At 40.0% G+C, this 17203-nt stretch overlaps 1 protein-coding gene across 2 annotated transcripts in view; it reads right to left on the bottom strand.

Moving 5' to 3' along the window:
* GK5 (glycerol kinase 5) overlaps positions 1 to 17203 on the bottom strand; it is a 79555-nt gene that overhangs the window by 51481 nt on the left and 10871 nt on the right. For both annotated transcript variants that reach the window (XM_043595234.1, XM_043595235.1), the window contains one exon: positions 4260 to 4353. In XM_043595234.1, the coding sequence (XP_043451169.1) occupies positions 4260 to 4353 (94 nt within the window). The remainder of the gene's footprint in view (positions 1 to 4259; positions 4354 to 17203) is intronic.

The following is a 17203-nucleotide window of genomic DNA, read 5'->3' as shown; positions in this document are numbered from 1 at the left end:
ACGACCCATAATCCTCCCTCTGATGTGTTATATGTTAACGAATGCCTCAAACTGAAAGAGGTTTTTCTTCCCTAAGAACACTATACTTTCCTCTATTTAAAAAATTAGATTTCATATCCTTCTATTAAAAGGTATCTTCTATTAAAATGCAGATACCCGGGGTGGGGGAGCACACAAAAAGTATTGAGAGTTCTAACACCTGTACTTTTTTTTTTTAAGTTTATTTATTTATTTTGAGAAAGAGAGAGCACATGCAAGTGGGGGAGGGGTAGAGAGAGAGGGAGAGAGACAATCCCAAGCAGGCTCTGTGCTGTGGGCACAAAGCCCAAAGTGGGGCTCAACCCCATGAACTGTGAGATCATGACCTGAGCCGAAATCAAGAGCCAGACACTTAGAACTGAGTCACCCAGGCACCCCTAACACCTGTACTTTTATATAACATACGAACATTAGCATTTTGTTCTTAAATTTAACAAATATTTATTGAGTACCTTCTATGTACCAAGGGACTGTGCTAGTCCTTGAGAAACTAGAGTGAACAGTATAGGCAGAGTCCCTGCCTTCTTGAAATTTACATTCTAATGGGAAGAGAAAGACAAGTAATCAAATCAATAAATGAGATAATCTAAGAAGACACCGTAAAATAAACCAATATTGAAGGTACCACCAAAAAAAACAACAAAGAATCCTGTTAGTTAAATTACAATGAAATGCTAAGATATAATTGATGGTTAAAATGATTTTAAAAATTGATGGTTAAGAATACATCCTGCTTGGGGCACCTGGCTGGCTCAGTTGGTGGAATGTGTGACTCCTGGCCTAGGGGTTGTGAGTTCAAGCCCCATGTTGGGTGTGGAGATTAATTAAAAATAAAACCTTACAAAAATATATCCTGCTTAAAATCACCCCTTTTAAATTAGAAAAAAAAAGTATGTCTTATAATTCACACATTGCTGGGGGGGAAGGTAAATGATGCAGCCACCCTGGAAAAAGTTTTCTGACAGTTTCATATAAAACAAAATATGCAATTACCATTTGACCTAGCAATTAATTATACCTTTGGGGTATTATCCTAGAGAAATGAACACTTACGTTCACATAAATGTCTGTACACAAATGTTCAAAACAGGGGTGCCTGGGTGGCTCAGTCGGTTAAGCGTCCGACTTCGGCTCAGGTCATGATCTCACGATTTGTGGGTTCGAGCCCCGTGTCGGGCTCTGTGCTGACAGCTCAGAGCCTGGAGCCTGCTTCGGATTCTGGATCTCCCTCTCTCTCTGACCCTCCCCCATTCATGCTCTGTCTCTCTCTGTCTCAAAAATAAATAAACATTTAAAAAAATAAATAAAATTAAAAAAAAACACAAATGTTCAAAACAGCCCTATTTGTAATAGCCAAAAACTGGGATTTCACAGATGTCCTTAAAAAACAGGTAGTGCATCTGTACCCCTGAATACAACACAGCAATAAAAAGAAACAACCTATTGATTCAGGTACAACTTGGATTCTCCAGGGAATTACACTAAGTGAAAAAAGCAAATCCCAAAGGTTTTATATTGCATCATTCTAGGTATATAATATTTTTGAAGTCAGAAAATATTTTTAATGGAGGACAGATTACTGGTTGCGAGGAGTGATGGATGGGAAGAGGCTGGAGAGGTGCACAGCAGAGATGGCTGTGGTTATAAAAGGGCAACATAAGGGGCCCCTGGGTGGCTCAGTGGGTTAAGTGTCCGACTTCACCTCAGGTCATGATCTCACGGTCTGTGAGTTCAAGCCCCATGTCTGGCTCTGTGCTGACAGCTCAGAGCCCGGTGCCTGCTTCAGATTCTGTGACTCCCTCTCTCTCCGCCCCTCCCCTGCTCATGCTCATGCTCTGTCTCTCAAAAAATAAACATTAAAACATTTTTTTTAATAAAAAATTTTTTAAAAATAAACATTAAAAAAATTTTTTAAATAAAAATTTTTTTTTTAATAATAAAAGCGCAACACAAGGGACCTTTGCAATGATGGTACAGTTCAGCGTCCCAACTGTGGTGGTGGTCATACGAACATATAAAAGAACTGTACAGAAGTCAGAACACGCCCACATACAAACAGAAAAGAGTACAAGTAAAATAGGGAAATCTGAATATGATCTACAGATTGTATCAATGTCAATATCCTGGTTGTGATGCTATACTCCAGTTTTGTAAACTGTTACCATTGAGAGAACCTGCAAAGCCTATAAGGGATCCCTGTATTATTTTTTACAACTGCATGTGAATCTATAATGATCTCAATTAAAATTTCAGTTGAAAAAATTATACGTCTCAAAATCTGTGAAATATGATAAGTGCTGTGAAAGAAAGAAAGGGCGGTTTGATACAGACTGGACTGGGGGAAGGGGGTCATGCTACTCTATATAAATAAGATGGCAGGAAAGGCCTCACACAGAGGAGGTGGCAGGTGAGCTGGGCCCGGAAGGATGAGAAGAATCCAGTCATGATGGCAGGAGAGCCCCTTGCAGGTCTGAAGGTCTTAAGGTGAGAGGCTGCTCGGGTGCTACAAGAACAAAAGCAGGCTGGCAAAGCTGGAGCCAGATCCTTAGCAGCATCAGGGAGGAAGGGGTCTGGGAAATGGTCAGAGTTGTAGACAGAGCTGATCCATGGTAGGGAGTTAAGATTTAGTGCTAAAAGCAAAGAGAAGCCTTAGCAACCATTAAGCAAGAATCAGAACAACAGTGAGAGGAAGCATGGCTGCTGGAAAGACTGGAGGAAAACAATGGTGCCAGGAGATTGCCAACACACTTTAATTACTTCATCATGTTGCTTGGAGCTAGCCTTGGCTAAACTGACAACTTTGGTGCCATTTCTGGCACATACACCCTAAACATTTCCAGGAACCTCAATCAATAAACCATAAGGATCTGGGATAGGATGGGTGCAGGGTGGGGTTCCTCCACTGGCAGGACAGGCCCTGGAATCATGTGTGCTAAACTGTAAGAATCCGTGCACATTTTTTCCTAAGAGAAACCAAGCTTACATCATGTGCATGTTCAATATCAAGTAGACGAAGTGCTTTAAATGCAGAGTTTTGTGTATGAAGTCAGTTTTGTTTTTATTATTATTTTTTAATGTTTGTTTATTTTTGAGAGAGACAGAGAGTGAGTGAGGGAGGGGCAGAGAGAGAAGGAGAAAGAGAATCCCAAGCAGGCTCTGCACTATCAGCATGGAGCCCCATGTGGGGCTCGAACTCACAAACTGTGAGATCATGACCTGAGCTGAAATCAAGAGTCGGACGCTTAACTGACTGAGCCACCCAGGCAACCCTATAAATTGTATAATTTTAAATTATACCATTCAAAGTTCATGACATTTTCTTATAATCATTTTCAACTCCTTAATCACTCTTTCCTGTACACAGCATCTCTCAGTACTCAGCCTTACAAGTTATTAAAGCAAGGTACATCCTCATATATTAAACTAACAAAAGAAAAACCAATGTGGGTGACATTATGGCAAAAGTGTTTCTTTCACTCATGCATTGCTGTCATATTCTATAATATATTCATGTTTGTTTCCATATAAAATTAGTGTCTCCAAATAGTTATTGAGTCAAATCAATGCTCCAGATACTCTCTGAAGCACCATTCTGTAGAGGCACCTGAGTTGAAAAGGCATTTAGCTGTGTGGCATTAGAATATGTAAAATTGCAGCATGCAATATTAATTATAATCACATATTGCAGGTCTGGCCACATTTGGAAAACTGTCTTACCCTCTGACTCAGTAACCCCACACTTACGCTGCCACCACCACTATTATCACTGTCATAGTCATAACCATTGTCGTTTGCTACCATGATGTGGTAGGCATCAGATGAAGAGCTTGTGGCTGTCAGCCAGTTATGCGTCTTGATATCCATTCTCCACTTTTAACAAAAGATTATGAAATTTGGACATTTCTCTATTTTTTCTGGATATGGTCTGCATTTTGTCCACTTCTCCAAGAATGGTAACATGAATTCTCACTCACATGAGACCCTGGGGTCCATCTTAAACCTTCTCAGGGCTTCCTGAAGTGTAGTTGTTAATTAAGTACTTTAGTCTACCACATATGCTTTTGGGTGACAATTATGAAGTTTCCCTGATGTGAGGAGTGTGCATATGTGTATTCTCTTCTCAACGTTCTAAAACAACACAGGTAGGAGATTATACAGGTAAGGGACATTTACAGGGAAAACAGTAATATCTAAATCACAGAAGATAAGAAAAAGATTACCTTCATTAGGAATGAATTATTCCAAGATTTTACCAGCTCAATGGCTCTTAGGTCTTGCCAACTAATGAAGTTGTGAAAATGATTTCCCGTTTTCCTAAGAACGATAAAAACAGTATTTTGAGACTCAATATAAATCAGAGACTATAGTAAATAAAAGATCTGGCACAAGAGAAAACAAAATTAGAGGAAACACTGGAATATCAAAGTATAATTTATTTAGATGGGGCTTGCCGAATGATTTTTTCATTTTACAAACTGAACGCATTTTGTAACAATTATAATGTGATAAATAAAATGAAATTCTAGATCAAATTCTATCAAAAAAGATATTCTTTTTGAAGCAGTACAACGTGCACACGTCTAAAACAAAACATATCTAATAAGAAGGCCTTTAAAGACTTGCTTACACACTTTAAAAAGCAAGAAGCCAATGCTTCCTCCCTTCATTTTACTTGAAACACACAATCGGATAAAAACATCTGTAGCTACACAGAAGAGCTGAAATATTGCCTGACCCTATTCCTATATCTCTCACCTTTGGGACTGGCTTGTCCTCTGCAACCTACTAAGCTTATCAAAATTTGTCCCATAAGAAGAAATTCAACAAACTCTGGGTCAACACTACAATAAAAGTACAGAACTAAGAAATATAGAAATCAGTCATTTTCCTTTTTGGCTCCTGCAAATTCAACCACTGACATCTACTAATCTTTGAAATACAACTCAGGCTTGCTGTCTACCCTATTCCAGGTGCCCCTCTGTGTGAGTTTGACCACATTCAATTCCCTAGACTGTCATTTCCCACACTTCTTAAGCAGTCCACACCCATGGGCACATCCTCAACTTTATTACCTGGAAACATTCTACACCTGAAATTTTAACATTCCAATATATTAGTCAACACATTTTGCTATTATTTCAGTTCTCTCAATCTTACTCTCTACATACCTTCCCTTCAGGGGCACCAGGTGGCTCAGTCAGTTAAATGTCCAACTCTTGGTTTCAGCTCAGGTCATGATCTCACAGCTTCATGCGTTCACGCCCAGCTCTACACTGACAGTGCGGAGCCTGCTTGGGATTCTCTCTCTCCCTCCCCCACTCCCACTGTTTCTGTCTCTCTCAAAGTAAATAAATAAACTTAAGAAAAAAAATACCTTCCCTTCAAACTCACTGTAACCATTAATCCCTCAGACACTTGTCTTCCTACCAACCTCTCTCAGGCTTCCGTCCTTTCCTGCATCCCATGATCTAGCATACTCTCTACCCCGTGATTCTCTCTCTTTTTAAAAATTGTGGTAAGATATATATAACATAAATTTGCCACTTTAAGCATGTTTAAATGTGCGGTTCAGTGGTATTAAGTACATTTCACAATGTTATATATTACCATCAGCATTATTTCCCAACATTTGGGTTGTTTCTACCCCCTTGCCTTTGTGAATAATGCTGCTATAAACACTGCTATGCAAGTACCTGTTTGAGTCCCTGTTTCAATTCCTTTGGGTATATACCTACGAGCAGAATTGCTGGGTCATCTGGTAAGTCTAGTTTTTGAAGAACTGCCAAACCTTTTCCCACAGTGCTGCACCATTTACATCCCTGCCACCAGTATACAAGAGTTCCAGTTTTTCCACACCCTCACCAACACTTGATGTTTTCCATTTTTTTAATTATAGCCATCCTGATGGGTGTGAAGTGGTATCTCATTGTAGTTGATACGTGTTTCCCCAAGGACTAATGATATTGTACATCTTTTCATGTGCTTATTGACTACCTGTATACTATTCAAGTCCTTTGTCCATTTATGAATTGCTTTATTTGGGGTTTTTTTTGTTGTTGAGTTGTAATAGTTCTTTATATATTCTAAATATTAATTCTTTATCAAATACATGATTTGCAAAAAAAATATTTTCTACCATTTTGTGAGTTTTCTTTTCACTCTCTTAATAGTGTCCTTCCCTTTCATTTTTCGCTTCTACTAATGAGAATCATAGCATTCACCTACATTCATGAACACGTTACTTCTTTTTCCTTCAGTGATCCAAACAGCCACCATTATCATTAGCACAAATCAGAGACATGATTTTCCTACTGTAGTTCTCTATCTTAGATGAAATTACAAAGCAAACACACCAAGATGCACACCAAGACGCACACCTTCCACATTACAGGCTGTAGTCAGTTTCCAGAAATCTAACTGCACATTTAAGATATCAATGACTAAATTTTCCTAGACATACGTATGCATTTTTTTTTTTATCTCAGACTCGCAACCCTGAGATCAAGACCTGAGCTGAGATCAAGAGTCAGATGCTTCACAATCCCAGACTTCAAGCTATACTACAAAGCTGTAATCATCAAGACAGTATGGTACTGGCAGAAGAATAGACACTCAGATCAATGGAATAGAATAGAGAACCCAGAAATGGACCCACAAACGTATGGCCAACTAATCCTTGACAAAGCAGGAAACAATATCCAATGGAATAAAGACAGTCTCTTCAGCAAGTGGTGCTGGGAAAACTGGAGAGTGACATGCCGAAGAATGAACCTGGACCACTTTCTTACACCATACACAAAAATAAACTCAAAGTGGATGAAAGACCTCAATGTAAGACAGGAAGCCATCAAAATCCTCGAGGAGAAAGCAAGCAAAAACCTCTTTGATCTTGGCCGCAGCAACTTCTTACTCAACATGTCTCCAGAGGCAAGGGAAACAAAAGCAAAAATGAACTAGTGGGACCTCATCAAAATAAAAAGCTTCTGCACAGCAAAGGAAACAATCAGAAAAACTAAAAGGCAACTGACAGAATGGGAGAAGATATTTACAAGTGACATATCAGATAAAGGGTTAATATCCAAAATCTATAAAGAACTTATCAAACTCAACACCTGAAACACAAATAATCCAGTGAAGAAAGGGGCAAAAGACATGAATAGACACTTCTCCAAAGAAAACATCCAGATGGCCAACTGACACATGAAAAAATGCTCAAAATCACTCATCATCAGGGAAATACAAATCAAAACCACAATGAGATACCACCTCACACCTGTCAGAATGGCTAACATTAACAACTCAGGCAACAACAGATGTTGGTGAGGATGCAGAGAAAGAGCATCTCTTTTGCGCTGCTGGTGGGAATGCAAGCTGGTGCAGCCACTCGGGAAAACAGTATGGAGGTTTCTCAAAAAACTAAAAATAGAACTACCCTATGACCCAGCAATTGCATTATTAGGCATTTATCCAAGGGATACAGGTGTGCTGTTTCAAAGGGACACATGCACCCCCATGTTTATAGCAGCACTATCAACAATAGCCAAAGTATGGAAAGAGCCCAAATGTCCGTCGGTGGATGGTGGATGAATGGATAAAGAAAATGTGGTGTGTATGTATGTGTATATATATATATATATATATATATATATATATATGTATATATATATGTATATATATATGTATATATATATATGTATATATATATGTATATATATACACACACACACACATATATATGTATATATTTATATATACATATATATACACACACACACACACACAACAGAGTATTACTCGGCAATCAAAAAGAATGAAATCTTGCCATTTACAACTACGTGGATGGAACTGGAGGGTATTATGCTAAGTGAAATTAGTCAGTCAAAGAAAGACAAAAATCATATGACTTCACTCATATGAGGACTTTAAGAGACAAAACAGATGAACATAAGGGAAGGGAAACAAAAATAATATAAAGGAGGGGGGGGCAAAACAAAAGACTCATAAATATGGAGAACAAACTGAGGGTTGCTGGAGGGGTTGTGGGAGAGGGGATGGGCTAAATGGGTAAGGGGCATTAAGGAATGTACTGAAATCATTGCTTCACTATATACTAATTTGGATGTAAATTTTAAAGAATAAAAAATAAAGTAAAAAAAAAAAAGTCAGATGCTTAACCCAGGTGTCCCAAAGACATATTTTTAAAATGCAAATTGTACATTATGTCAAAATAATTTCAGCATGGCTTTATTTTTTATTATTTATGATTAAATTTGGGGCAATTTTTATACTTCAGAGTATAACTTCCAACAGTTAAGAAAATTAAAGAAAAATTAGTTGTCAAAAATATGAAAATATTTTAATAGTGTTCTCTGATGCATAAAAGTTTTTGATATTGATGAAGTCCAATTTATCTATTTTTTTGTTTTATTAACTGTGCTTTTGGTGCCATTTAAGAAGTCGATGCTAGATTCATGGTCATGAAAATCTTCCTCTATGTTTTCTTTAAAACTACAAAGTTTTAGGGGCGCCTGGGTGGCGCAGTCGGTTAAGCGTCCGACTTCAGCCAGGTCACGACTTCGCGGTCCGTGAGTTCGAGCCCCGCGTCAGGCTCTGGGCTGATGGCTCAGAGCCTGGAGCTTGTTTCCGATTCTGTGTCTCCCTCTCTCTCTGCCCCTCCCCCGTTCATGCTCTGTCTCTCTCCGTCTCAAAAAAAAAAATAAATAAACGTTAAAAGTTTTTGATATTGATGAAGTCCAATTTATCTATTTTTTTGTTTTATTAACTGTGCTTTTGGTGCCATTTAAGAAGTCGATGCTAGATTCATGGTCATGAAAATCTTCCTCTATGTTTTCTTTAAAACTACAAAGTTTTAGGGGCGCCTGGGTGGCGCAGTCGGTTAAGCGTCCGACTTCAGCCAGGTCACGACTTCGCGGTCCGTGAGTTCGAGCCCCGCGTCAGGCTCTGGGCTGATGGCTCAGAGCCTGGAGCTTGTTTCCGATTCTGTGTCTCCCTCTCTCTCTGCCCCTCCCCCGTTCATGCTCTGTCTCTCTCTGTCCCAAAAATAAATAAATGTTGAAAAAAAAATTAAAAAAAAAAACTACAAAGTTTTATCCTTTAAATTGAGTCTTTGATCCATTTTGTGAGTTAATTTTTATATATAGTATGTGGTAAGGGTCCACATTCATACTTTTGCAAATGAAAATCCAGTTTTCTCAACTTTGTTGAAGACACGTTTTTCCACATTGCCTGGTTGGTGTCGTTGTCAAAAATCAGTTGACCATTGTATTTGATTCCTTAGGCTGGTGTAACAGCTTAAGACAAAAGCAATTTATTGTCTCAGTTTGGAGGCTAGACGTTCAGAATCATAATGCTGCCAGGGCCACACTCCCTCTAAAATCTACAATGGAGTCCTTCCTTGCCTTGTGCTGGTGGTCTGTAGCAATCTCTGGCATTTCTTGGCTCATTGCTGCATCACTCCAACTCTTCTCCTTCACATGAAATTCTCCATGTGTCTGTCTTCACATGGCTGTCTTTGTATGAGGACATTAGTCACACTGAACTAGAAATCCACCCTACTGCATTATGGTCTCATCCTAATTTAACTAATTACATTCGCAGTGACCCTATTTCCCAAGGTCAAATTTTGATGAGCTGTTGTTGCTTCTGTTGGGTTATTTCCCCCAAATCTCCCTCACTCCTAAGTGTGAGATTACTGAGTCCAAGGGTAAGAAGACTTTCCAACTCCTCATATGTGGCCAAACCTGCAACAGTTGATGTTATAGTCAATATTGCATATTGATTATAATACCACTTCCAATGCCTTCTCAGCTAGGGTGCCTGTACCAGATGGTGCTTCAGGGAGCGTCTGGAGCATTGGTTGTACTTGATAACTATTTGGAGACATTAATTTTATATGAAAATATTAATTTAATTTATATTAAATTAATTATTAATTTAAATATTAATTTAATTAAATTTAATAATATATATTAAAAAATATGAGAGCAATGTATGAGTGAAACACTTCTGCCATAATCTCACCCAGACTGTTATTTTGTTCGTTTAATATATAAAAATGTGCCTTGCTTTAATAACTTGTAAGACTGAGTACTGAGAGGTGCTATTTACAGGAAAGACAGAGTAATTATGGAGTTGAAAGTGGTTATAAGGAAATGTCATGAATCCTGAATTGTACAGTTTTAAATTATACTATTTATTATGTGTAATTTTATATCTTAATGTTTAATTTTAGTCTTTAACAGATTAATTCATCAAACATTCCTTAGGGTGTGACTAATTCCTTCAGCCAGTGAGATGCGTAAAACTTATTCCTTTGAAAATAAATGTGATAACTCTAGAAATCTGGTTTACCCCCTCCTCAGGGATTGCTGATTTTTCTTTCTTGAGGGTTGGAGTTGTTAGTGTGTGACTTTTCCAAACTATTATTGCAAAGTGTATATTCCTTGTTGTGTGTAGTCACTGAAGTTTCTGTGACTTCTGTTCTCTCTGTGTCAGTGAGCTGACAAAGATTTTCTTAAATGTCCGGCTCCAGAAAAAAACCATTAAATCTCCCAACAGACACTGGTTAAGAAAGCCACTGCAGCTGAGAGGGCTGGAACCTAGGTAAGCAGCTGTGCCAGTCCCATGGGGCACCACCAAAGCATAAACCAAAGCATAAACATCCAAATTTTTGTAGGACAGTGTCCCTACTGCTTGTCCTAGTAGCAGCCACTCACTCCAGTAATGGGAGCTGCTTTTCCCATACCCACAGAAGCACTCAGGAGTAAAAGACAGTGGCCAGTTTGCACACACCCTCTTACCTGAGAGTAGTTGCCGCTTTCATCCAGCACTCCCCTAGTTGTTATAAGGCCTAATTAGGTTCTAGAGTTTTGAAGCAGTTTACTACAACCTCTCTTTCCAGCTCAATGGTTGCTTTGACCAATCCTCCATTATTCTGCATGAGGTTCTTTTTACCCTTACCTTTCAAGTTAACCATCTATCTTCCCAATACCTAACCTGGGATCATTCCAGCTTTCTTCTGTGTCTGCTTTCTTTCTTTTTAAAAAAATTTTAAGTTCTTTTTTAGTTTATTTATTTTGAGAGAGAGAGAGAGAGATAGCACAAGTGGGGGAGGGGGAAAGAGAGAATCCCAAGCAGGCTCTGCACTGCCAGCTCAGAGTCAGATGCGGGGCTCAAACCCAGAAAACCGTGAGATCATGACCTGAGCTGAAATCCAGAGTCAGAGGTTTAACCAACTAAGCAACCCAGGTGACCCTCCTGTGTCTGCTTTAAATGCCAGAACCTTGTGAACTGGTACCGATCCGTATGTATGGAATACAACCTAACAAAGCCTTCAATGTTTCCTCATAACCTCTCATTACCTCAACCAAATGTGATACAAGTACAATTCAGATTTCTCATCATTCATGAAAAGTATATTCACTGTGGTAACCACTGTCTTCCTTATTTCCAGATTTACAGGCTCATTTCTATTTGACTTGACCATTCTGCAATACTGATTCTGGACCATCACTTCATCCTACCTAAAACTGTCACTTTCCTGGAGTGCCAGGGTGGCTCAGTTGCTTAAGCGTCCAACTTTGGCTCAGGTCATGATCTCATGGTTCAAATCTGAGCCCCACATTGGGCTCTCTGCTGTCAGCACAGAACCCGCTTCGGATCCTGTCTCCCCCTCTCTCTGCCCCTCCCCTGCTGGCGCACTCGCTCTCTCTCAAAAAAAAACCAAACATTTAAATTAAAAAAAATAACTGTCACTTTCCTAAGCTCCCATGATATCACTGTGCTGTTTCTCCTCCTACCTCTCTAAGTATATGTTCTCTGGTTTCCTCTGCAAATATTTCTTCCTTTGACTTCCAGTTAAATGCTGGTATCTGCTGAGGGTTATATGCTTGGTCCCCTTGTCTTTTTAACTAACTGTTGTCTGTAAAGAAATCTGACCCACACTCATGAATGCTGTCGGCACAGGACTACTCACCCATCTACAACTCTAGGGCCAGCTTCTCACATAATTTCCATGCCCTCAAAAATAGCTACCTTCTGCTTATCTCCTAGAATTGCTCCATGCCACCTCAAATGCAACAATTCCACCCCAAACCTGCTGCCCCTCTTTCTCTAGCGTGCCACACTTAGGTTAATGGTATCCTTTAGCTGCTTCGGCCAAAAACTAGGGGGAAGTGGGGAGATCATCCTAAGTCCACAGGGATTCTGTTACATCCCTGGAGTTTATATTTTAATGGAGGGGAGAAACAAATGAGTAATTAAAACTATCATTTCACATAAGGATGATGCCATGAAAGAATGCATGGTAAAAGAATAGAGTAACTTGGGGTGGGGAGTGTTTTTAGGTATGAGAGCAGAGACTTGAATAAGCAATAGTCTTCAAAGACACTTCCCCGTCTTACTCTCATTCCTCTCAAATCCACTGTCTACCCTGATTCAAGAATATTCTTTCCAGGGGCACCTGGGTGGCTCAGTCGGTTAAGCATCTGACTCGGTTTCAGCTCAGGTCATGACCTCATGGTTTATGGGTTTGAGCCTCACATCGGGCTCTGTGCTGACAGTGAGGAGCTTGCTTGGGATGCTCTCTCTCTCTCTCTCTCTCTCTCTCTCTTTGTCTGCCCCTCCTCTGCTCGTGCTCTCTCTCAAAAATAAATAAATAAACATGAAAAAAATTTTAAAGAATATTCTTTCTAAAATGTAAATTTGGTCATATTACCCTTCTGCTTAACAGCTTTTGATAATTTCCCACTACTTATAAAAGATAAACTCCTTACCACAACAAATGGCCTTTCCTGGTCTGGGACCTTGCCTTCCTCTCCAGGTACAACTCAATCACTCAAACATTTGAAGGCCTACTATGTGAAGGTACTGTTCTAAGTGTGAAGGACCTAGTGAGAATAGGGCAGACAAAAATCCCAACACTGGGGGCGCCCGGGTGGCTCTGTCAGTTGAGCGTCTGACTTGGGCTCAGGTCATGATCTCACAGCTCGTAAGTTCGAGCCCCGCGTCAGGCTCTGTGCTGACAGCTCGGAGCCTGGAGCCTGCTTTGGATTCTGTGTCTCCCTCTCTCTCTCCCCTCCCCTCCTTGTGCTCTGTCTCTCTCTAAGATAAATAAACATTAAAAAAAATTTTTTTTTTAAAGCCCAACACTCATGGAACTTCTTACACCTATGGGAGATATGTAATAAATAAATATTCAAATAAGTAAATAAGAATTTTGGATAATGATAAGTGATATCAAGAAAATAAAATGGTAAATTGATGGGCAAATAAAATGGTCAGGGAAGGTCTCCTGGGAGAATGATCTCCATGGTGAGGTCGGAATGATGAGAAAGAGGTAAGATCTCAGGTAAGAGTGTTCCAGATAGAGGGAGCAACAAGTGCAAAGCTGCTCCTAATAAAAGTAGGAACCAGTGGGAATGTTCAAGAAACAGAGAGCAGGCTAGTGTGGCTGGAGCACAGACTAGGAAGAGGGTAGTCAGAAGATCAGAGTCAGGAAGAAGTCAGAACCCTTGGGTGTGGTGCCTTCCCTATTTCACCCCTGAATTCCAAAGTACCTTTGATTCTTCAGACACCCCATACTCTTGTGCCTCCTGTTTATGCCCTTGATTTGCTCTTTTTACTTAGAAAGCATCTACTCATGGGGTGCCTGGGTGGCTCAGTCAGTTAAGCATCTGACTTCAGCTCAGGTTATAATCTCATGTTTCATGAGCTCGAGCCCTGAGTCAGGCTTTACACTGAGAGACCAGAGCCTACTTTTGATTCTGTCTCCCTCTCTCTCTGCCCCTCCTCCACTCCCATTTCTCTCTTTCTCTCTCTCTCTCTCTCTCTCTCTCTCTCTCTCTCTCTGTCAAAATAAACAAGCAAACAAGCAAACAAACATGAATATATTTTCTATCAGGGAAACCAAATACTCAATTACTCACTTACTTACTACAGGACAAAGTCCTGTGAAGGAGAAATACAGAATGCCATGAGTATCCTTAACAGGAGACCTTGCCTAGTGTAAAGGTCAGGAAAGGCTTCTTTGAGAAATGACAACGGAACTGAGCTCTGAAGGATGAGGAGGAACAAACGAGGAGAGTGAACACTGCTGACAAAATGTGTTACACATTCGAAGGTTCTCAGGATGAAGCATGGTGTGTTAAATGTTAGCACAGCTGAAGAGCAAAGGCATAAGACCACAAGAAGAACGAGGCATCATTAATTCATAGCATGGTAGAAGACAATCTATAATACTGATCTTAAGAAGTAACACATATTCCAATATTCACTTAGCAGTGATGTGGGTTTGTTTTACCTATGTCAACAATAAAAAAACAAATGGAGGAAAAACACGACAAGCAATATGTAAATGAGTTGCCTTAAACCTCTCTAACACAGTGTACCATTCCGTGGTTCCTAATGTATTTCTGTCATAAGTAATTGGAAAGAACCATTAACACAAGTATCAAGTACTACAATAAAAGATATATTTGGTACTGTGGGAACACAGTCATTTACATATTTGTATTATGAGACTGTCAATTTCTTGAGGGCTGGTCTTATTCATTTTCATATTCAGCTCTGTAGCCAGCACACTGCCTTACTCCCTATAAGTCCTCAAACAGTTACTAAGTGAATCTCAGTTTGCCTGCGTGACTCATAGTTTATGTTACTAATTGGCACACACCCTGATCTGAGGTTAGCTGGCAGAAGCCTCCCTGAGAGACACAGGGATTGAAGGAACAAAACAGATCCAATTTTGTAGAACAAACGAATTTAAAACAACCAAAATAGAGGAGATGTACTATAGCTATTGTCAGATACAGACTAAACACACCACTGACTAAATACATTGAAAAATACTTTAATCTGAAGAATACGAAGAAAAGTCAAGGCCTGTAAAAAGTTAATAAACACCAAGCATCTCAAGGAGAGGAAAGGAGGAAAAAAAAAAAAAAGAAAGTTAAATGTTTTAGGCTTACTGACAACAACAGGAAAACAATGTTTCTATGGCTGTGATGATAGAAATGGACGGTGACCATAGGGGAAAGAAACAGTGAGTTGGGAGGAGGTGCTGGCCAGGTCTGGAATGCACAGTAGATTGTGCCAGGGTCCTGTCAATCTCTCTCTAGAAAATGAGCTCAGAGCTGTGCCCACTCACTCGTGTGCTGTATCTCAGCTCTTTGTTGGGGAGCTTGTAGATCTGCCAGCATTATGTGCTACATGGCACATGGTGCCCAGGGAGCACTATTTTAAGACTCTATTATTTTAAGGTAAAAGAAGCACAAAGCTTTGTGTGTGTGTGTGTGTGCATGTGTGTGTGTGTGTGTGTGTGTGTGTGTGTGTGTGTGTGTTGAATATCTAGTATTTCCTACAAGCAAAGTTTCCAAAACTCATGATGAAAGAATATGAACATCTCAAAAAAGGACAGCCAAGAAGAAAACTCAAAATTAATTGTCTGAGGAAGAAAGCCTATCCTTCCAAAATGACAACACCACCAATAAGGGAAGTGAATGGTCTTGGATGGTCTTGGAATCTGACCCTTCTATTTCTCCTAAAAGTGAGGTATGGTCCTACTGCCACACAAAACTTTGCATCCTAGTATTTTGACCTTCCTGTCATGAATGACCTGGAATCTAGGTTCTGATGAAAACAATCAATGTGGCCAATGATCTAATCTCCAAATCCAACAAAACATGACACTTCCAATCAGTTGTTTCCCTAGGAACACCCTCCTGCCTCAACTTCCATACCACCCACTTCCCAGATATGTGTTTGTCCTGTCATGCTAGCTTTTTGCTTTCTGACTCCCAATTAGTTGGGGGGCAGGGTGGATACTCTCTGTCTAAATCCTCAGTCTTCTTTTCTTTTATCCATATAATCTCTACCAGAGAACACACCTACTCTTCTGGACTTTATCTATGTCAACAGTTCTCAACTGGGAGTGATTCTACCGCCCAGGGGACACTGGGCAATGTCTGGTGATGTTTTTGGCTGCCAAAACCAGGGGGGGAGGGTGCTATTGGTACCTGGAAAGCAGAGGCCAGGGATGCTGCTAAACACCCTACAATGCCCAGGATAGCCCCAACAACAAAGAATCATCTGGCCCAAAATGTCAACAGTGCCACTGTTTAGAAACCCTGACCTACACAGATGACTTTCAATCCTTTACTCTTTTATCTGACACATGTATTACCTATTTAAGACTCGCTGTGCCCAATGCACTGGGTGGGGACCTGGGGGAAGGCACAGAGGGACTGTAGACGCAGGCATCCATCTGAGAAGCATTATACCCTCAAAGAAAGAGCACCTATCTGGAGGAAATGAGCCATGCCTCAGTATAAACCAGACAAATGTTCTAACCACCTTTAGGGGATCTCCATATCCCCATGTCCCAAACCAAACACTTTATCATATTCCCTTCCACCCACCATCATCACCACCTAACTGGTTCCTCCTTTTATGTTGTCTATAATTTCAATCATTATCTTCCCAAACATCACTGGTAAATTTAAACTTCTTCCTCTTGCCCAGTACTGGATTAGAGGCCAAGTCCTTGTGAATTCACCCTGATTATGTTTCTAATACTTATTCTTACCCCTATATCTACCATTTTTCTTCCCCACTGCCCCATGCTCAAGATGCCCTTTGGTGTCTAGGGCTTTATAACAAAGAAACATTTTATAGAGTTTTGCTGTTATCATTTTTTTTTATAATTTTCTTTATTTGAGAGACAGAGAGAGAGAGTGGGAGAGGGGGCAAAGGGAGAGAGAGAGAGAGAGAGAGAGACAGAGAGAGACAGAGAGAGACAGAGAGAGAGAGAGAGAGAGAGAGAGAGACAACCCCAAACAGGTCCCACACTCAGCACGGAGTGAGACATGGGGCTCGATCCCACAACCCTGGGATCATAACCCGAGCTGAAATCAAGAGTCGGACACTCAACCAACTGAGCCACCCAGGTGTCCGTTGTTAATGTTTTCAAAGAAACTCATGTTGAAGGTAATATAGAGGTAGTGGGAAGGGCATATGTTTTGGGGTCAAAAAAGATAATTTGGAATCTTGGCTCTATTTATTAACTGAGTGGCTTTGAACCACTTACTTATTTCGCTAAGCCTCAGTTTCTTTCTCTGTAAAAAGACATATTACATAATACCTAATT

This window comes from Prionailurus bengalensis, chromosome C2 (genome assembly GCF_016509475.1).
Source record: "Prionailurus bengalensis isolate Pbe53 chromosome C2, Fcat_Pben_1.1_paternal_pri, whole genome shotgun sequence".
Lineage (NCBI taxonomy): Eukaryota > Metazoa > Chordata > Mammalia > Carnivora > Felidae > Prionailurus > Prionailurus bengalensis.
Note: the sequence above shows the minus strand (reverse complement) of the source record. Positions and strands in the feature narration are given on the sequence as shown.